This window comes from Bos grunniens, chromosome 20 (genome assembly GCF_055505025.1).
Source record: "Bos grunniens cultivar Pamir isolate PY7600 chromosome 20, Bosgru_T2T1.0, whole genome shotgun sequence".
NCBI lineage: Eukaryota > Metazoa > Chordata > Mammalia > Artiodactyla > Bovidae > Bos > Bos grunniens.
The window spans coordinates 6171502-6194600 of NC_141184.1; the positions used below are offsets into that span (position 1 = coordinate 6171502).

The 23099-nt window shown below is 42.7% G+C and overlaps 1 protein-coding gene across 2 annotated transcripts in view; it reads left to right on the forward strand.

Annotated features, from left to right (window-relative positions):
• ADCY2 (adenylate cyclase 2) overlaps positions 1-23099 on the forward strand; it is a 454409-nt gene that overhangs the window by 103386 nt on the left and 327924 nt on the right. For both annotated transcript variants that reach the window (XR_015148596.1, XM_086361165.1), the window contains exon 3: positions 17250-17411. Coding sequence is in view for 1 of the 2 variants with exons in the window: in XM_086361165.1 (XP_086217291.1) it covers positions 17250-17411 (162 nt within the window). In the remaining variant the exon portion in view is untranslated. The remainder of the gene's footprint in view (positions 1-17249; positions 17412-23099) is intronic.

Sequence of the window (23099 nt, forward strand, 5' to 3'; positions counted from 1 at the left end):
TTGGGGTTTCCCCTCGTAGTTCAAGGGACCCACTTACTAAATGACAGAGGTCAGGTCAGCTATGAAGCAGGAAACAAAAAGCTGAAATAGACTCAAACACACAGCCAGGTATCAAAGTTTACAGACTCTGGAATCGAGTACTCTTTAAAATAAAACCCAGTGAGTCTGTTTTAACATAAGCATTTTCAAAGTAACAGAATTATGGATGTACCCAGAGTGTGAAATTTTCCCATTTCTGTTTAGTTAGCTTTGATCTCTGAAATATGTTGCCTATGTAAGCAATTCGCAGTTACTAATATTCAGGTAGTAATCGGGGAGTTATCCCTTCAACACTAAGCACTGTCCAGCCAGAATTATGTGTGGTGCTTTCTTGTTTTTGAAAGGACTTTGTTGTTCTTGGTTTTGTTCAGTTCCTGTGTTGTATCTGACTCTTTGCGACCCCACGGTCCGCAGCAAACCAGGCTTCCCTGTCCTTCAGTGTCTCAGGGCGTTTGCTCAGATTCATGTCCATTGAGTCAGTGATGCCATCCAACCATCTCATCCTCTGCCACCCTCTTCTCATTTTGCTTCCAGTCTTTCCCAGCATCAGGATCTTTTCCAGTGAGTCAGCTGTTCGCATCAGGTGGCCAAAGTATTGGAACTTCAGCTTCAGTATCAGTCCTTCCAATGAATATTCAAGGTGGATTTCCTTTTGGATTGACTGGTTTGTTTTCATTGCAGTTCAAAGGACTCTCGAGTCTTCTCCAGAACTACAGTTCGAAGACATCAATTCTTTAAAGTCAGGCAAAGTTTGATAAAATCTATAGTTTGATAAAATGTATAGTTTAATACTGCTGCATTTTATGAATCTGGTGATGGAATCAAGTTTCTTTAACTAGCATGAAACATGTCATAAAAGTGACATAAGCCCAAAATGTAATAATCCTGAGACTAAAATAATCCTTGGAAAGACCAGATCCTGTATTAATATGAGAGCACTGCTGATGGGACAGGTGAGATGGTTTGGACCCTTCTGTGAAAAACAATAATAACAGAAGCCAAATAAAGTAGCTGTGCTGTTCCAGAGTGACATGATCGCTGTAGACCAGACCTGCTCTGAAGACCGTCTTGTTTTCACTGACGTGTAGGAGGGTCATGAGGAATCCAGACAGCCACCGCACTGATCCCAGCTCCAGAACTGAAAGCCCCACGGAGCCAACACAGACACAAAAATAATTCATTTTACAGCTCAAGGATATGCATTCTCCCTTGTGAGATTTTCCTCTTTCAGAAGGAGAGAACAAGCAAACAAAGGCATTTAGAACTTGGTGGGTCTTTTTGTGAGAAGAAGCCCTTGTACAAACAGGCTGCTTCACTAAATGCTGATTTATGGAGGTGTTGAACACACAAGTGGAAAATGGATGTGCAGAAGCTTTTAAGTTTAATTAGGTGCCATTTGTTTATTTTTGCTTTTATTTCCAATATTCTGGGAGGTGGGTCATAGGGGATCCTGCTGTGATGTATGTCGGAGAGTGTTTTGTCTATGTTCTCCTCTAGGAGTTTTATAGTTTCTGGTCTTATGTTTAGATCTTTAATCTGTTTTGAGTTTATTTTTGTGTATGGTGTTAGAAAGTGTTCTAGTTTCATTCTTTTACAAGTGGTTGACCAGATTTCCCAGCACCACTTGTTAAAGAGATTGTCTTTAATCCATTGTATATTCTTGCCTCCTTTGTCAAAGATAAGGTGTCCATATGTGCGTGGATTTATCTCTGGGATTTCTGTTTTGTTCCATTGATCTATATTTCTGTCTTTGTGCCAGTACCATACTCTCTTGATAACTGTGGCTTTGTAGTAGAGCCTGAAGTCAGGTAGGTTGATTCCTCCAGTTCCATTCTTCTTTCTCAAGATAGCTTTGGCTATTTGAGGTTTTTTGTATTTCCATACAAATTGTGAAATTATTTGTTCTAGCTCTGTGAAGAATACCGTTGGTAGCTTGATAGGGGTTGCATTGAATCTATAAATTGCTTTGGGTAGTATACTCATTTTCACTGTATTGATTCTTCCAATCCAGGAACGTGGTATATTTCTCCATCTATTAGTGTCCTCTTTGATTTCTTTCACCAGTGTTTTATAGTTTTCTATATATAGGTCTTTAGTTTCTTTAGGTAGATATATTCCTAAGTATTTTATTCTTTCCATTGCAATGGTGAATGGAATTGTTTCCTTAATGTCTCTTTCTGTTTTCTCATTATTAGTGTATAGGAATCCAAGGGATTTCTGTGTGTTGATTTTATATCCTGCAACTTTACTATAATCATTGATTAGCAATGTGAAAAGGCAGCCTTCAGAATGGGAGAAAATAATAGCAAATGAAGCGATGGACAAACAACTAATCCAAAAATATACAAGCAACTCCTACAGCTCAACTCCAGAAAAATAAATGACCCAATCAAAAAATGGGCCAAAGAACTAAATAGACATTTCTCCAAAGAAGACATATAGATGGCTAACAAACACATGAAAAGATGCTCAACATCACTCATTATCAGATAAATGTAAATGAAAACCACTATAAGGTACCATTTCACGCCAGTCAGAATGGCTGTGATCCAAAAGTCTACAAGCAATAAATGCTGGAGAGGGTGTAGAGAAGAGGGAACCCTCTTACACTGTTGGTGGGAATGCAAACTAGTACAGCCACTATGGAGAACAGTGTGGAGATTCCTTAAAAAACTGGAAATAGAACTGCCTTATGATCCAGCAATCCCACTGCTGGGCATACACACTGAGGAAACCAGAAGGGAAAGAGACACGTGTACCCCAATGTTCATCACAGCACTGTTTATAATAGCCAGGACATGGAAGCAACCTAGATGTCCATCAGCAGATGAATAGATAAGAAAGCTGTGGTACATATACACAATGGAGTATTACTCAGCCATTAAAAAGAATTCATTTGAATCAGTTCTAATGAGGTGGATGAAACTGGAGCCTATTATACAGAGTGAAGTAAGCCAGAAGGAAAAACACCAATACAGTATACTAACGCATATATATGGAATTTAGAAAGATGGTAACAATAACCCGGTGTACGAGACAGCAAAAGAGACACTGATGTATGGAACAGTCTTATGGACTCTGTGGGAGAGGGAGAGGGTGGGAAGATTTGGGAGAATGGCATTGAAACATGTAAAATATCATGTATGAAACGAGATGCCAGTCCAGGTTCGATGCATGATACTGGATGCTTGGGGCTAGTGCACTGGGATGACCCAGAGGGATGGTATGGGGAGGGAGGAGGGAGGAGGGTTCAGGATGGGGAGCACATGTATACCTGTGATGGATTCATTTTGATATTTGGCAAAACGAATACAATTATGTAAAGTTTAAAAATAAAATAAAATAAAAAAAAAAAAAAGAATACATTTGAATCAGTTCTAATGAGGTGGATGAAACTGGAGCCTATTATACAGAGTGAAGTAAGCCAGAAGGAAAAACACCAATACAGTATACTAACGCATATATATGGAATTTAGAAAGATGGTAACAATAACCCTGTGTATGAGACAGCAAAAGAGACACTGATGTATAGAACAGTCTTATGGATTCTGTTGGAGAGGGAGAGGGTGGAAAGATTTGGGAGAATGACATTGAAACATGTAAAATATCATGTATGAAACGAGTCGCCAGTCCACGTTCGATGCAGGATACTGGATACTTGGGGCTAGTGCACTGGGACAACCCAGAGGGATGGTATGGGGAGGGAGGAGGGAGGAGAGTTCAGGATGGGGAACACATGTATACCTGTGGCAGATTCATTTCGATATTTGGCAAAACTAATACAATATTGTAAAGTTTAAAAATAAAATAAAATTAAAAAAAATAAATTAAAAAAAAAAAAGAAAGCTAAGTATAGGGTATGTGAGGCAGGGCTAAATTTACAAAGCTAACATTTGTAACATGAAATAAAATTTGAAATTCAAAAAAAAAAAAAAAAGAAAATGGTGTCACCAAACAATATTTGTTTTTGGATGAATAATTCACTTCTTTTCCCCACATGAGTTTTTCTCATTTGAAGCACCGGCCTTTCAGATTAAATAAATGTAATGTTTCAAAAGAATTTGGGCATGAATATTCATAAAGACCAAAACAGCGAATATAAATAAAAGCCCGTTTACATAACATTTTATGTTTTTATGAAGACCTTATGGGTTTTTTTTTTTTTTGGTTGTTATTGTTGTTCTTGTAAAATAATATTATTCAAAGTGATTTTCCAGGACACCTTATCTTCTACAGAACACCTACTACTGAAGCAGTGATACTGCTTTTCTACATTGTTTCATGCAACAGTATTTTCCTTTACTAAGTAGAATTAAGGTAGTACTTGCTTATGGCACAACCCATTAGCCATAGATTCAGCCTAGCATGATGGGAACTCCTCCGTACTGTCTTTGTCTAAACAATTGGAGGAACTTTAAAAGAGAAAACAATTTTTTAATAGATTGTTTAAGGATGTACCCTGAGAAATGTGGCCAGTTCATACAGATAGAGGGTAGCAGAACAGTTTTTAGTTTTTCTGTAGATAAGCTATGCTGCTCTGCTGTGTTCAGCTGTGTCTGACTCTTTGAGACCCCATGGACTGTAGCCTGCCTGGCTCCTCTGTCCGTGGGATTTCCAGCAAAAATACTAGAGTGGGTTGCCATTTTCTATCCCAGGGGATCTTTCTGACCTAGGGATCGAATGCACGTCTCTTGTGTCTCCTGCATTGGCCGGTGGATTCTTTACCACTATGCTACCTGGGAAGCCCTCTATAGAAAAGTCAATGTTTTAAATCTTCAAAGTATACATACATGCAAAATTTAGGTTATCATAAACTGGGAACACAAACGGTGGAGACCTTATCCAAGTTCCTTAAGGGCTGGAGGTAAAGATAGAATGAAACAGCTGACATTTGAGTAGAAAGAAAAAAGATGAACAAATTAAGACTGCAGTTATTTTTACCCAAACAGCTGGTTTAAAAGGGGCCAGTATGTCATATTTGATTGATTAAGTCTATTAATGGAATTGTCTGGGTATTCTTACTTTAACTCCTGCAATTACTCAAAGTGGAAGTGCACTGCTGTCTATTTTGTAACACTAGCTACTCAAGGCTGTGACTGTCTGTGAGCATATGACCTTATAATCAGTGCTGTTTTAATGGTGGCGTACTGTATAATTTAAACCAGAGAGTTAATGAAAGTGAAGTCCATATAACTGAAATAGGAAAGGTTGAGTTTGTGATATGTGTTCTTGACTGTCTGATACCCACTTGCCAGATTAGAAGGATAAGTCCTTCACGCGCAGGGTGGGTTCCTGGTCCATTCTGGTACACACAAAAAGGGAGCCATGGAGAGATGAAAATGTTCACAGAGTCACTTTTGTAAAAATATAAGCTTAGAAAGTAGAAATTTATTCATGACCTTCTGAAAAAAATGATTTAAAAATCATCAAGGAGCACATTATTTTTTCTAATCATGTATTAATAACTAGCAAGAGTGAGCAGATGATTTCTAATGGACATCATTTTGCCGGATTGCTTCCAAATGACCTTCCTGTTTTCTTTCTTTGCATTCGATGAGAAAAATAATTTTCAAGGAAAAGGACTTCCTGGTGTTAGAACAAGCTCTTTCGGTAGAGCAGATGGATGCACAAGGTTCTTTTTTATTTTGAATAACATGAACACCCCTGACACTCAGAGACGCTCACCTTATGTTGCCCTGTTCACCTTCAGGGATTAGGATGAAATAACATTTTAGCTTCAGCAGGAAGATCATGGCTTGTTTTTATGTTGCTTTATGACTGGGCAAAATACTTAATCCCTCAGCACCTGCATCTTCCTAATTGTAAGATAAGAAAACACTTGTCAATAGGTCTTGTTTGTCGTGTATTTTGGGATCATCAAAATATTGATTCTAGGTTGGATGACGTTCTTTCTGCACACTAACAGTTATTTCTGGAAATGTTCTACCTGTTCCCAGTTCTTTTTTCTGTTGTTTCTAAAGACTTTTTCATGCAATTCCAAGACCTTATGAAGCCTGGGCATCTTGGGAAATGGTTTTCTTAGAAGCCATGCTTACCAATTATTTTGCCAATAGGTTAACATAATAAGTCTTTGGAAGTCCCAAAGGCAGTGACCTGTATTTGAGGTTTTCATTAGAGTAGAACATCATTTATGATACCAGTTGCTGTATTAGTCAGGTTTCTGCTCTGATAATTCTGAATAACAAATAAATCCAAGTGGCTTGTAGCAGTAATAGCATATTTTCTCTTTCATACTCACTATCTGAAGGGGTGGGATTTGTCTGATCTCTGTTGGCGCTCCCCAGACTCGGCAGGTAGGGAATATTCCAGACTTTGTTTTAGGCTCAGATCTATAACCCAGACTCAATTGAAAGAGCTTTGTCTTTCTGGACCACGAACTTCTCGTTGTGGAAAACCAGACATCCAAAAGGGCAGGTCGGGAACTTTGCTGGTGTTCCAGTGGTCACGAATCCACTTTGCAATGCAGGAGACTCAGGTTCAACCCCTGGTCAGGAAACTAAGACCTCCATGCCTTGAAACACCTAAGCCTGCACACCACATCCACTGAGCCTGCGTGCCAGGACTGGAGAGTCTGCAGTGCAGAAAAGATCTCTCAAGACACAACAAAGACACGTGAACTGAAGCCTCTGAAAGCCTCCATTCTGAACAGGTAGCTGTCACTTCAGCACACTTTCTCGTTACTGAAAGTAAGTCTCATGACCAAGTCCAAAGTCAGTGGGGTAGAGATGAATACTCCAGCTACTCGTCTCCATGGCAAGGGCGAGGTGAGAAGAAAGAACTGTGTCCACGTCGCCTATGTTAGGAAACTGAGCCTAACTGAGCCAAGTTCAAGGTGTCCTGTGTTCTCGTTATCTTGACCAAGTGACCACCATGAGGAACAAACCTTTAAAAAACTGAAGAGGTGCTCTGGGAAACAGGAGGATGGTGTGGAAACACTGTACTGTTTTCCAGACACAAGAAACACCACGTAAATGCTTTAATGACAAGGCTGGTGGCTCACATTCAGACAAAGCAGCTTGCTAAGTACAGGAGGATTACAGTTTTTTAATTTTATTTGTCTTACTTTTGACTCTGCTAAGGCTTCGCTGCTTTTGGAGGGCTGCTGTCTAGTTGTGCCGCACTGGCCTCTCACTGCAGTAGCCTCTCTTACTGGGGAGCGTGGGCTTCAGAAGCTGTGGCCCGTGGGTGTAGTTGCCCTAAACTAAAGGGCATGTGGAATCCTCCCAGACCAGGGGTTGAACATGTGTCCCTTGCATTGGTAGGCAGATTCTTTTACACTGTGCCACCAGAGAAGTCTGGTATTTTAGTTCAAAATAAAATTTTCTGTTCAACTCAGTCGCTCAGTCGAGTCTGACTCTTTGCAACCCCATGGACTGCCGCACGCCAGGTTTCCATGTCCATCACCAACTCCCAGAGCTTGCTCAAACTCACGTCTATCAAGTCGATGCCATGCAACCACCTCATCCTCTATCATCCCCTTCTCCTCCCGCCTTCAATCTTTCCCAGTATCAGGGTCTTTTGCAATGAGTCAGTTCTTCGCATCAGATGGCCAAAGTGTTGGAGCTTCAGTTTCAGCATCAGTCCTTCCAATGAACACACAGAACTGATCTCCTTTAGGATGGACTGGTTGGATCTCCTTGCAGTCCAAGGGACTCTCAAGAGTCTTCTCCAACACCACAGTTCAGAAGCATCAATTCTTTGGTGCTCAGCTTTCTTTATAGTCCAACTCTCACATCCATACATGACTACTGGAAAAACCATAGCTTTGACTAGACAGACCTTTGTTGGCAAAGTAATGTCTCTGTTTTTTAATATGCTGTGTAGGTTGGTTTGACAAAACGTGGTCCACTGGAGAGGGGATGGCAAAGCACTTCAGTATTCTTGCCTTGAGAACCCCATGAACGGTATGAAAAAACAAATTTTTAGTTCTAAACAAATCAGACTTGCAGACAGACCCTGCTGCCTTTATGTGAGTGTCAGTCAGGAAACAAATGAACAAATTTGGAGATTATCCTTCACTTCCAGGGATGTGACCTGTTTTAAGAGCAAGGACCGCATATTATCCCTGATAGCGAACAAAATGCCTCGTATATTGTAGAGTTAAATACTGGTGAATCAGTGAATATGTGAATGATGAAGAAAGGAAGAAGAAACATATACATAGATGGATACCCAGGTCCAAACAAGAAAACAGGAGAAACAGAAGGGACCGTGGAAGGGAAATTAGGAAACTGCATTAGTCATCACTGTCTCAAAGTAGGAGCTGAGGATTTGGACAGACAGGGCTGGCGAAGACAGCACTCTGCTTTTGTTCCCCTAGGATACCAGGCTTTTTTTTTTTTCCTACATCTTACTATTCTCTTTGTTCATGCTTTTAAAAATGTATGATATACCTCCCACCTATTTTAAATTAAAAAAAAAAGGCACAGTGAAGGTTATTGTTTTACCTCTGATTCCGTCATTAATCTCTCTTAACTCTGAATAACATTTTCAGCAGAAGAATGAAAGCTACCCTGTGATTCATGATTTCATCTGTACTCTTTGGAGCCCAGGCATTCCATCAAGGAACATAATATGCATTCTTTCCCTTAATAATATAACATTTAAAGAAATGTTTTCATATTCTGTAAAGATGGAGTTGATATGCAGAAAATATTCTTGGCCAAAAATATCTTTGGAAGAAAAATAAAAGCTTTTCTATCATTGAGTCTTCAAGGTGTCCCAGAGTTTTTATCCTGAAGGATGGTCATTAAGGATGTTTTAGAATAGCATAGAGTTAATTTCCTAGAACTTCTAAGCATATTTTTCATAGTAAGATGGAGTTCTCCTTGAACTATGCAGAGTTCAATGAGAGATACAACTTGATGACTCAAATGGACAGTTCAGTTCCTTCCTCTGAAACGAGAGATTCCAACTAGAAAATCAAAACAGCAGAACTGGGCAGTGACCACAAGGAGAAAGGTGTGTCAAATGGCCCAGACGTCACATGTCAGCAGTAATTGCTGGCCTGGGGTTTTTGGCCTATGTAGTAGAAGTGAAGCTGGAAATCATTTCTTAAATTGATCTTTATTTTAAAATAAAATTGGTCTGGAGACTTCAAGAAATAAAATCTAGTAACCAAGGTGAAGATAAGTAATTATTCATAGTTCACTGATTCGTTGATTAAATCAGTGTCTGTTTAGCAGGAGGCTTTGACCTTGTCTAGTGTCTCCATGTAGTCAGCGTACTGGAAATTCTCTGTAGTCATTGCCACAAAAGTGAGAGTAATGCTAACTGCTGAACGCACCCAGGGCCCATCAGATCTGTGTGGCTCCAGGCATGCCACCTGGTAACAGGGTGAGGATACAAAGTCAGATGCAGTAAACTTCTGGGGCTCAAGTGCCCACTCTTCTAGCAAGCTCTCAGGTGAGGCTGCATTAGGTGCAAGGCCCACAGTTAGCAGGTATCTGAGCCCTGCAAAGCAAGAGCTGGTTCAGGGTCGTCACTAGTCTGGAGAATAATGGATGTGCCAGAGAGGTTTGCACTTCCCCAAACTGGAAGGACAGACAGTCAAGACTGTGAGTACACCCAGGCAGAAGTCATCAGACACCCACAGGTTAGCAAATGCACCGAGCACACAGCTGACCCTGCGTGCTCGGTGGCACTGGTTTGACTTTAACGGACGAGGGCCTTTTAGGCAGCTGTGATGGTCCTCTACTCTCAGGCATCCTCGTTAAATATAAATATAAAGGTTCAAATTCCAATAATGAGAGGAGGTTGTTCAGCAGGGTGACTAGCTAGAGGATGGATGGGGATGTTATTTTAGATGGGAGGTTGGTGGCTTCTCTCTGGAAGGTGATGCTTGAGCTGTAAGGCCTGGATGACAAAAAGTGGCCAGCCAAGGGAAGATCAAGGAAGAACACTTGGGGCAAGAGAAAAGAAAGTGCGGAGGCCCCGAGGTGTTGAAGGAGCTTCAGTGGGACCAGTATGGAGGTTCCGTGAACATGGGGTGATGGGAGTTGGGGAGATATGAGGTTGGGGCTTCAGCCAGAGCAGATCAGCAGGAAACCCTATCGGCATGCCGAGGACTTTGCGTGTTTCTTCGTCTTGTAGAAAGCCAGCGGTGGGATGTACACAGAGGAGGAGCGACAGGTCAGATGGAACATTAACAGAGCCCTTTGAGTGCCGCCAGAGCGTTAGCTGATGCCTCCACCACGTCCTATAACTGTCATTCTCTCTTTGTGATGAGAACATCTATGATCTGCTTTCTCCATGACTTTGATGTCTGTAATACAGTGTTGTAGACTGTAAACACAATACTGTGCTTATTTCCCCAGGACCTACTTACCCTTGAACTGCATGTTTTGCATCCTTTGACAAACGTCTCCCCGTTTCTCCACCCTGGCTTCTGGGAACCGCCATTCCACTCAGTTTCTACAAGTTGGAATTTTTACATTCCACCCAGAAGTGATACCATATGTATAAACAAAACATCGGTGTCTTTCTTTGTATGATTTACCTCACCAGCATAATGCCTTCATGTGTGTATGCTCACACATACGTATAGGAGATCTGTATATCCAGATATGAACCCCTCTCCTTTGGAAAGACCTTGAGAAAGAAAGAGGAGAAAGTTAAACTTGAAAACCAGGGTGATCATAAAAGGGACACTCAAAGAAGCCTTAACACACACTGATGCACTAGCACTAAAAATCGGTGACTAAGGATTTCCCAATTAAAGACCGTTTTACACTAAAAATATATTCACACTAAAAAAAAATGTAATAGTGACTCAAAGTAATCTTTATGTAAAGTATGATCAAAGAACAAGATAAAATATACTGGTCTAGGTGAGTTCATGGCAAGGTCAATTGGATCAAGGAAGATGGGGAGATGTCTTTAGAGATGCATGGGGTGAGCAGATGCGAATAGTGTGAATGTGGTTGTGGTCATATCGGGATGTATAATAGAGGTTTTCATGCCGACAGCAATATTCATGGAGCACCTACGAGGTGGTGCCCACCATTGGGGGCCTAGGCACTGGGTCTCTGCTGTGAGTGAAACAAGTTCCTACCCTTATGATGTCATCTAAGCTTCACTGAGGGAGAAAATGAACAAATTCAGAACTGCTGGTGTTATGGGCTTCCCAGGTGGCTCAGTGATAAAGAATCTGCCTGCCAGAGCCTGAGAAGTGGTAGATGCGAGTTCGATCCCTGGGTCGGGAAGATCCCTGGAGAAGGGAATGGTAACCCACTCCAGTATTCTTGCCTGAAGAATCCTATGGACAGAGGAACCTGGCAGGCTACAGTCTATAGGGTCTCAAAGAGTGGGACGCAACTTAGCAACCACAGCAACAACAAATAGGTATAAACAAGTAAAGCAGGTGACGAGGACCAGGGTGTGGAAGGAGTGGAGTTGCTGTTTTGTGCAGGGCAGTCCCTGAAGGCGGGTACGTAAGAGACAGTGAAAGTTGCTTCAGTCATGTCTGATCCTTCACAACCCCATGAGGCGTAGCCCACCAGGCTCCTCTGTCCATGGGATTCTCCAGGCAAGAATACTGGAGTGGGTTGCTATTCACTTCTCCAGGGGATCTTCTCGACCCAGGGGTTAAACCCGAGTCTCCTGCATTGCAGGCAGATTCTTTACTGTCTGAGCCACCAGGGAAGCCTAGTAGGTAGAGTGATAGATACTTGATCAGAGATCTGAGTGAGAGGAGGGAGCCTGGGAGAGGGACCACAGCAACATCCCTGGCAAACCCCAGAAGCAGTCAGGAGGCCGTAGATGCTGGATGCCAGCAAGGGCAGGTGGAGGCAGGCAGAGTGGAGGGCAGGGCGGCCGCAAGAGGATGGGCGGGACGTTGCCAGGTCTTGGGAGTTGCCTCTGAGTGAGACAGGGAGCCGCTGGAGACTGTCGGAGAAATGTAACAGTCTGTATATGCACTGGGTCTAGAAAGAGGTGATATTTCAACGGATCAAGAAGAGGAGACAGGACCATCTGAGAATGGGGAATGGCAGACCTAGAGGCAAGAGCACCCCAAGCTCACAGTGAGGGGATGATTTGGGTGGGCCGGAGCAGAGGATGCTTGCAGAGCAGGGTGGGGGCGAGGATGAAAACACCTCCAGACCATAAGGTTTCCATGTGACTCTGTGATCACAAGAAACCTTGGAGAGAAGTGTTCAGAGCACAGGGTGAGCCCGAGGAAATGTGATCTAAGGAAAACATGAACAGACTTCCGCACTCAGAATCATCAGTCCAGCAGTTGTATGTGGGCTGGATTAAAGAAGGGAGGACGCTGGTGGGAAGTAGACCTGTGAGAGCATTACTTCAGCAGTTGGGGCTTCCTATCATGCTGCAGTGCTAGTCTGTAAGGAAATTCTGGAGTCGTGTGGTGCATCCATTTCTATGGGATATTTTGCTACTGGTAATAACTAAGATCATGGCATCCATGCCCATCACTTCGTGGCAAATAGATGGGGAAACAGTGGCTGACTTTATTTTTGGGGGGCTCCAAAATCACTGCAGATGGTGATTGCAGACATGAAATTACAAGACGCTTACTCCTTGGAAGGAAAGTTATGACCAACTTAGACAGCATATTAAAAAGCAGAGACATTACTTTGCCAACAAAGGTCTGTCTAGTCAAGGCTATAGTTTTTCCAGTAATCATATATAGATGTGAGAGTTGGAGTATAAAGAAAGCTGAGCACTGAAGAATTGATGCTTTTGAACTGTGGTGTTGGAGAAGACTCTTGAGAGTCCCTTGGACTGCAAGGAGATCCAGCCAGTCCATCCTACGGGAGATCAGTCCTTGGTGTTCATTGAAAGGCCTGATGTTGAAGCTGAAGCTCCAATACTTTGGTCACCTGATGTGAAGAACTGACTGATTGGAAAAGACCTTGATGCTGGGAAAGACTGAAGGCGGGAGGAGAAGGGGATGACAGAGGATGAGATGGTTGGATGGCATCACCGGCTCAATGGACTTAAATTTGAGTAAACTCCAGGAGTTGGTAATGGACAGGGAGGCCTGCTGTGCTGCAGTCCATGGGGTCACAAAGAGTTGGACACAACTGAGCGACTGAACTGAACTAACCTGAAAAAGTAAATAATGTATCCACTCCTATAGGCTTGGAAAGATGCCTATGGTGTATATATAGTTCAGTGATATAAGCAAATTTCAGAGTAATTCATATAAGAGCATCCCACTTAATCCATCAATAAAACCTCTCATGTGTGTGCATGCATGTGTGCAAGTGTGTATGTATGTGTGTCTGTATGAGCTTGGTATCAGTCAGGACCATCCAGGCTGTGCTTAGGGGCCCAGGTCTTGCCACCATCAAGGGTAATAGCTCACTCACATGCTCACAGACCCAGGTGGGTCAGTTGAGGGGCTTTGTCCTTCCTTTGCAACCAAGACTGGGAGGAGCTTCATCCAATGTCATGTTTCCATGATTGCCAGGGAGGGAAGGGACTTGAGAAAAGGTGCATTTGGTTTTAAAGTTTCCACCCACAAAGGACATGAATCATTTCTGGTTATGCTTCACTTGTCAAAGCAAATCATATGGCCTCAGCTAATTTCAAAGAAATGCTCAATGCATCTCTACTGATGCTGAGAAGGAGGAGAGGTAGAACTGTCTGGAAAAGAGTCCTGATGATTGCCGGGAGTGGGGAGGAAGGGATGGAATGGGCAGAAGGGAGGAAGGATGCTTTCTTTGGGGAGAATAGGGAGGGAAATTGTGGAAGAGGGTTTCCTACCGAATGGAAAGGTATTGAGCCCGCCTCGTGGCCATGACAGCAGAGAGGAGCAGTCAGATGCCACATGCTGGAGTTCGGTAGTCAGAAGATTTTCTTTTTTTTAAGTATGTATGTGAACAGTTGTCAGAACTGATTCTCAAACGTTGATGCCTGGATTGATTGGAGAGGAAGGCATCCTGATTCGAACTGAGTTATCAGGTAAGAGGAACAGGTTTAAGAACATAAAGGACAGTTTCATAGTAGGTTTGAAACTTGTGGAGCTTGAAAGTCAAGTGGACCTTCAAGGGGAAGATAACACATGTCTTGCAAAAGGTGGATGCTGGACCAGAGTTAAGAGAAACTCTCGAAATGATTCTGTTGAGATGAGGGCTGTCTCTTCAGATCCGGTGCTCATGTGGGTTTCTGTGCAGTGTCCAGAACTAGATTGGTCCTCCTCTCCTTTCAGGCTTTGGACAGAGACACATCCAAGGGGAATCAGTGGCAGAAATGTCCCCATGGTAACATGGAACCCAAGTGCCTGCATTCAACATTTTGGAGTTTATACCCACCCACTTTTGTAGGTGTGCCAGATCCATTGTGGTTTTACATATGGCCCTATTTGAAGTTGTTTTGGAAACCAGGCTAAAAAAAAAAAAAAAATGGAGTCCTTTGGGATTAATAAAAAGTGAGGACTGTCCCACCATGGGTCTTAAAATGGTACTAGGCTCTCTCCCTCCAGTCTGCTGAATGCAGCTGGGCATCACCCCCTGAGCTCCCAAAACTTGGCTCCTGAAATGCTGCCACTAAAATCCAAAACTTGATTGAATATGGCTTGCTTAGTTGACCTTTAACAGTTTCATTTTGTCATCCCAAAGTGAATAACAGGAGCAACCATATGTATTGGGAAAACCAACCGCCTCTATTTTTTCCATTTGGTTACTGCAGATAAGCTTGCCGCGTGCTTGCATTTCAAAGCTCAAACTGTTAGCAGAGTGTGTATTAATTGAAATCACATTCGAGTTTAAAAGCTGTCCAGAATTAAGCTGTTCAAAAGTTTTGTTAATTTCAAAGAAATACTAAAGGATTTTGCATTAGAAGAAAAATACGTAGTTGCCAAAGAAGTTTGCCTTTGTAATTGTCAATTTTGATACCTGAAAACATTAGTTTAATACCTCTTATAGCATGGCAACCCACTCCAATATTCTTGCCTGGAGAATCCCATGGACAGAAGAGCCTGGCGGGCTATGGTCCTTAGGGTCACAAAGAGTCAGACATGACTGCAGTGACTTAGCACACACGTAGGATATGAGGATTTGGCATAAATCCTACATGTAGAAATAAAAATACCTTGATTGAAAGTCTTTCCTGTAAAGTTGCTGGATATTATGGATCCCAAAGTAGGTTTAACTTTCTCATTGAGCTGGGATTGGGCAGCAGTTGTTTTTCTCATTCTTGGAAAAAACTTTCCCCTGTAGCTTAGTGGTTCTCACAGAGGCAGTGTTATGCCCTGGAAGACTCCTGACGAGGGCGGGAGACATGTCAGTTGTCACAGCTCTGAAGGTGGGATGTTACTGGCATCTAGTGGGTCAAGGCTGTGGATGCTGCTCTCACATCCTGCAGTGCACAGTGTCCATCATGAAGAATTCTCCAGCCTCAGGTGTCAGTAGTGCTGAGGCTGACACCCTGCCTAAGAGAATCTGCACAGTTACTTCTTGACTGTAATGCTTGTTACAAGGTCCTGTGACTGCAGGAGGGGAATCGCACCTGGTGTCCACCCAGGCTTCTCTTTGTTAAATCCAGAGCAGAGACTATCGTCCATGTCCTTCATGTGAATTCACACCATACGAACTCCTGCAGAACAGCTCTGCCCCGGCTCTGTGTCCTTCCCACTGTGTTGGGCTTCAGGATCCTTAAAGTAACCTGAGGGCATCCCTCGTTGTTCAGCAGTAAAGAATCCACCTGGCAATACAGGAGATGCAGGAGACTCAGGTTCCATCCCTGAGTTGGGAAGACCCCCTGGAGATGGAACTGGCAACCCACTCCAGTATTCTTGCCTGGGAAATCTCATGGATAGAGGAGCCTAGTGGGCTACAGCCCATGGGGTCGCAAAGAGTCAAACATGACTGAGTGACTAAACAACAACATCAGAGTAACCCGGGTCATCCTGTAACAGTGGGACAAGCTCTTTCCTTAGCCTCACTGGCTTTTAGGGTGAAGACCTGTGTCCTGAACGACGCTCACCAAATCCTCATGCTCCCTGTTTTTCTGACTTCAGTCTGGTCTTTTTTCCACTTGATTTATCACCTGTGTATCCCTTTTGATGTTCTGCTGCTTTTGTAATGAAAATGGCCTATTTTATTACCTACTAAACCATTTTCTTTTCCATTCCAAACTTTCCTCTAAGCTGTTTCACATTGATTTTTTTTTTATTGAGGTGACATTCACATAACATAAATTAGCCACTTTAAAGGAAAGAATTCAGTGGTTTTTAGTGCATTCACAGTGTGTGCAATATCCAGCTCTGTCTAGTTTCCAGAACATTCTCATCAAGCCCTTTGCCTATTGAGAAGTTAATTCCCATTCCTCCTTGCCACAGCCCCTGCTTTCTGTATATAAATTTACTTATTCTGGATACTTCCTGTAAGTGGACTCATACAGTAAGGGGTCTTTTGCCCTAGCTGTGTTCACCTAACCTAATGCCTTTGAGACTCATCCACATTGTAGCCTGTATTGGTACTGCCTTCCTTTTCAGGGCTGAATAGTATTCCATTGTATGCACGGCCCACATGTCATTTATCCTTTCATTTTTAGATGAGCATTTGTGTTGTTTCCTTCTTTTGAGTATTATGGATATTGCTGTTATGAGCATGTGTGTGTACATGTATTTGTTTGAGTACTTGTTTTCAGTTCTCTAGGGTATACATTTAGGAATGGAATTGCTGGGTCATATAGTAATTGTGTGTTTAATCTTTGAGATTCCCTCTCGGGGAATCACCTCTGAGCTGCTTTATCTTATTAATTTCACGTTCTTGCTCTTTGTATCTACTTCAACTAACTCCCCACAGGTGGCAGCCATCCATTCTCCTTGGGTCTATTCTTAAAGTGCTGTGATTAAAAAAATGTAGAGAGTCCTGATATGTGTTCTGAAGCACAGATACTAAATCCTGAGAGTTTAGAACCAGCTTTGCATCCATGCCCATGAGGTGCTCAGATTCACCTGATGTCTGCAGTGATTTGGATGTCAAAACTGAAAACCCCCAAATTTTGAAAAATAACCTTTTTCCCCCTCTATCACAACAGTTAGTCCTTTCTTGGGACCCAGTGGAGCTGTTTGCACCTGCCTTCTTGTTCTGTCATAATATCGTTTATTGAATGGTGGTGGTTCCTGGGGGTCTGTGAAGCCATAATGGGAAGGAGAGAGGGAACCTTAGGAACACGGATGCTCTGTGACTCTCACTGCCCTTCTTCCCCACCTGCAGGTGTCTTTCTTCCTCTTCATCATCTTCGTGGTGTACACCATGCTGCCCTTCAACATGCGAGATGCCATCATCGCCAGTGTCCTCACCTCCTCTTCTCACACCATCGTGCTGAGCGTCTGCCTGTCTGCAACACCAGGGGCCAAGGAGCACCTGGTCTGGCAGGTAGGTGCACCTCCACCTCTGCACGGGACCTTCCCCATCCCTCCAGGGATGGGGGAAGCACCACACACCTGCCCCAGGTGTGACTGTTGGCTAGTGCCTGGCAGGCGCCCCAGGTCTGCTCTCCAACACTGACTCTGAGTATTGCTAATGGGTAGCCAGTTCCCCGCCCCCTCTGTGGGTGGAATCGGCAGTCACTTAGCAATCAGCAATGGCGAAAATTGGAAATGGCAGTTCCATTTTGCTGATTGATTGTTAAAAGCTGTTATTATGTGTTATAATTTAGCACTCTTATTTTTAGAGTGAAGCAACTTATATAATTAAATTCATGATTCCCTCCCATCTCCCTCTCTGAGAGATATCCAAAGCCCCGTCTTTATAGAGGACAAAAGAGTTCTCTATTTCTTAATCCTCTGGCAAGCCCAAGGACATACAAAATAGTTTCTTAAAATGCTTCAGCAGAAAATTTAGCTTTAGTGCTAAATGGCATTTCCACGAAGCCTTTCTATTTAATTAGTTGAAAGCATTTAAAAAGCCATTTAATTTCCTGTTGTGTACAGTTGTAAACAGGAGGGACAGTGGTTTGGGCTTATTCTTAACAGTCTCTTTTTTTAACCTATAAAAAGCATGTTTTATTTTGCTCTGTTGGAGTCAAATGTAACAAATGCAGCCTGTGTTCAGAACGCAGTGGATCTGAGAGGAGTGGTTACGAACAGCAGTGTTGTTGAAAAGGGGATTTTAGATGTGGGTCTCTTGAGCCCTGTGGGTCTGAGAAACCAGTTTGTCCTTCACTTGGTGGCACATTTTATTTGGAAACTTGAGGTGGAAATGGAGACCTACCCTTGGGTCTGTAGTAATTGCTCTTAGTTGGAAAGCTTTCCAGGGACCCCTTTTCTCAATACTCCTCTCCTAGTGCTCATAACAAACATGCGTTAAAAGTAGGCTGAGCATTTGTGAGACGTCCTGGGTGGGCACTGAATGAGGGGAAAGCTCCTGGTTTAGCATTGTGAGTGTCAGCTTCACAGTGACTTGTTTGGATTTTACTAAGAACTGTCCACTCCAGGCAGCGGAGGAAACACTTTCTTCCCCGTGATCAAGCAGACTAGACACTTATCAGTACCCTGCATCACCAGAGACACACACAGCGGCTGGTCAGTAACTAATTAAATGAAAGAAAGAAGGTGGGTGTTTTATGAAAAGAAATAATCCAGTCATGCCTGGGAAGAGGTGAAAGAAATGCTCCTTTTTACCTGAGTTCCGCCTCAGCTTTTACTTGTTTTTTTTTTTTTTTTCCCTCCATTTCGGAGCCTCCCATGAGGATATTCATGGGACATTCCTCCCATACATTCCATTCTTTCATCCTCCATTAAGTAGAGTCATTAAGCTCCACCTTAGGTGGTCACATGCAGGTCAGGGTGATGGGTATGTTTTATGTAGGAATGAGTACATAATAATTTATGTAATAATATTATGTAACAATAACAATTTGCTTTGCCAGTTTACACTATAAAAATCACTGCAGGAAAGTCCTGGTTACACAGGCAACAGGGCACACAAACATTTCCCAGCTCACAGCATCTTCCTGGTCTCGGGTTACCTTGGAACACATCCCTGAACATTTTGTACCTATTTCTTCTGCCTCTTCATGAATCAAGGAAGTGTCTGCTGATGCAGGTGTAATAGAGAAGACATCTGGGAGATGAGGATGGTGATTCCTGCCTGTAAGGATCAAATGGGGTTAAAATAAAAGGAAAAAGGAGTGATTTGCAAAGAACCCGGCATCTTTTAGATATCAAGTACTGTGTTGAGTTTTTTTTTAAGCACAGTTATTTTCTTGCATTGGTAAAAAAAATATATGGTAAGGATGTAATCTTAAGTTTTTATTTTCTCAATTTCTAAAACCAACAAAGAAAAATACCTCTTATTGCTGGACAGGCAGAGATAGGATGATTCTAGAATAACAAAAGAATAAAAATTCTTCATTCCGTAGTATTTCATATAAGCATAACATTGAAAGGAACAGAAGAATAAAAGGTCAGGTTTCCATCCCCTCAGAAACAATTTCACAGCGATTTCAAGAGCTGAGAAAGGCAGACTCTGCCAACGGCTTTCAAATGGAAGGTTCATAGGTAAACATCAAAGTAATGAAGTAGAAGAGTTTTAAGTATATTTGGCCACTGCTAGAAATAGAACCTAAAAATAATACTGGTTTGTGATGTGAGGAAAACATTTTATGGACTCCCTTTTATGAAAAGTGTATAAAAGACAGAATGCTGTAGAGTAGATAGTTACATTGCTCTGGAGTAATTGTTTGAAGCAAAACTATTTAAAATAAAGAATATTGCTCTGATATAAAGAATAAGGTACCCATCGATGGGGGCTTCCCAAGTGGCTCAGTGGTTAAGAATCCCCTTATCAGTGCAGAAGACCTGAGTTTGATCCTTGGGTCAGGAAGATTCCCTGGAGAAGGGAATGGCAACCCACTCCAGTGTTCTTGCCTGAGAAACTCCATAGATATATGAACCTTCCAGGCTACAGACCATAGGATTGGAAAAAAGTCACACATGACTGAGCGACTACACAATAACATCCCATCCTTGATGATCAGCGTCACCTTATCTTTAACGCTCCAAAGAAGCAGTGCATTTATTTAACATGGGTCCCTACTAATCATTTTTTGTTTCATTTTATTTTTTGAACATTGCAATCCATTGATGGTATGTGGAAGTGAAGTGAAAGTGTTAGTCACTCAGTCATGTCTGACTCTCCGCGACTCTGCGGATTGTAGTTCTCCAGGCTCCTCTGTCCTTGGGATTTTCCAGGCTAAACTACTGCAGTGGGTTGCCATCTCCTCTAGGAGAATCTTCCCGACCCAGGGATCAAACCCATGTCTCCTGTGTCTCATGCATAGTAGGCAGATTCTTTGCTCTGTGAGTCATTGGGGAAGCCCCATTTTAATGCCCATGTGGCCTCAGACCTGGTCTGCAGATGTACCTCCGAGATACTTGTCCCTCTGATTTTTTGAGTATTTCCTCAATTTCCAGCACAAGTTATTTTGGTCTGCTCTTGTGCCCTCCCTGGAGAAGGCAATGGCAACCCACTCCAGTACTCTTGTCTGGAAAATCCCATGGACAGAGGAGCCTGATGGACTACAGTCCATGGGGTCACAAAGAGTCGGACATGACTGAGCAACTTCACTTTCACTTTGAGCCCTCCCTGCTCTGGCTCTGAAGTCAGCCATCTCCCCAAGGAGCCCTGGTTCTCTTTGGTGAAGAACGTTTCGCGGCAAGATCTGGGCTTTTGGTCCTTCCATTGCCATTGGGGAGTCAGGACTCCAAGGCGAGGCCGCACGCTCTACCCCTCAGTTAGTTTTCATATTTGCTGACGTATGAAAACACCATGACTTCACACGGATATTTTCATTTCCAATGCAGCGTACATTTCCTGGCAGTTTTCTGTCTTCACTGAGGCTCTCTTGAAAAAAAGTGAAAGTGAAGTTGCTCAGTCCTGTCTGACTCTGCGACCCCACGGACTGTATGTAGCCCACAAGGCTCCTCTGTCCATGGGATTTTCCAGGCAAGAATACTGGAGTGGGTTGCCATTTCCTTCTCCAGGGGATCTTGCCTACCCAGGGATAGAACCCGGGTCTCCTGCATTGTAGGCAGACACTTTACCATCTGAGCCACCAGGGAAGTCCAACAGTGAAAAATATTTAGCCCTCGTGATTCTTAATGTATTCATTTATTCGATGAATCTGTGTGTGCAACCAGTCTCCTGTTTCAACTGTCAGTCCCTCCCCCTCCCCTGTGACTTGGCCCAGCTTCCCTCCCTTCACCCCTCCATCCCCGCCGTCCCACTGCCGGGCTCCAACACCCTATCCACGTGAGGCTGTCCTTCCCCCATCTGAGGCTCCGTCCCCTGTACTTGACTTTGCCCACTGTGGGTGCCCTGCACGCCTAGCCCAGCTTTGTCACCTGCGGTGGGTTTGGCTTCCTTCCTGCGTCACCTGTTGGTACCAATGCATCTTGGCAGCGACTCACCTGAGGGCTTGGCCCTCGGTTATTCAGGCCGGAAGGAGAAGTACAGGAATGGAAGCGGAAGGGGCTGGGCCAGGAAGAGGAAGACAGTGGGTACGTTCTGGACGGACGTGACTGTGGAAAAGGAAGAGATGCTTTTCGCTTCCTCTTGGTGGTTCTTTGTGCACTGCTCTTGGCCCCTTTTCTTCTCAGTCTTTTCTATCTTTGTTTTGGAACCAGATTTCAAAGAAGAGTTTTTCTGGAATCTAAGATTTTTTTAAGGGAGTTTAGACGCCCTTAATAAAAAATGGAATGCATGGTTTCGATATGAGAGAAGACTTACAGAGAAGCCCATTTTGTACTGTCTGTAAAAAGGATACTTTGTTTGTCTACCATAAACTTAACATAGACGGCAAAAGTTCTTTACAATTCCTGGTTAACACGAAAATACAGATTTTATCTGTATCAGTAGGATAGCATGCATTTGCCTGAAAGTTTCATAAAAGCAGCAAGGAGTCTTTTTTTTTTTGCTTATAGTTGTATCCAGGCAAAGGGGAAACTGAGGCAGAAAACAACATGAAACCTCCCACCTTATGCCACGGTGCCTACCCCCTGCTTGGGCCTTGGTGGAGTGGCAGTTATGCAGCCATTAGGCAAAATTAGGGAGCTGGGAAGGGTCTTGCCCCTAGACAGATCAGCTAGTCCATCAGTCAGGAGCCCGGTCCAGCCTGCAGCCCGCCTGTATGTAGCACTTACTTCACCCTGTATATGTGCATTGTGTTGGTTCTTTTGCTAAACTTCTATAGGTCAGCATCACCAACAGCAGGATACTGAGCCATCCTCAAGGAATTTCCAAATATCCCTATTTACACATTAACAATATTGCATTTTGTGTTTGAAATTTACTTAAGTTTCTTACAGTTTTATGTCTGGCATCTTCCTAACACAGTTTGAATTTTCATTTTCTGTATGTTTTAATTTCTCGTGAGAGAGGGAGGAATTTGAATATAGATTTCTTCTGCAAGCAGGTTATATAAGAATCCATATTTATTAAAGAAGATAAGCTGAACAGTGCTTACTGATTTTCCAACAGGGTTACTCATTTTTCAGAGAAATTTTATACACTTTCATGCAGTGGACACTTAAAGGTATTTAAGTTGTGACACAATTTAAAACATTTTAGTTTGGACCTAAATTAGAAAATGTAGCCTGTTATCTGTGGCACGCGTGCAGTTGGGAGTAATGCAGATTTGTTACATAACTGACTCTTTGCCAGTATAATTCAGGAACTGTATATTGGAGTCTGGAGTTAAATTGTATTTAGGATCTAATCTGAGGAGCTCAAAGGAAAAACAGCAGGTTACCAGCTGCCCAGTTTCTGGCTATGGAAGAAAATAATTTTTAGGAATTTGGATCTCTGTTCCTAACTGTTTATCTTTAGAGAAGCTCACAATATTAATATTTTCCACAAGCGGGGAAAAGAGACTGTATCACTGTTCATTTTGTGTAGCATTCAGCTATTGATTGAGCGTGATCCATAGGCTATTTTAACAGGCTCTCCTTTTTCTGTTCTGGAGACATTGTAATTTGGAAGGAGTCGGGTAATCATAGAGAAGAAGTAAAAACAGAAAAGTACCTAATGTGACTAAGTCTTAAAGCAAATCAAGATGCACTT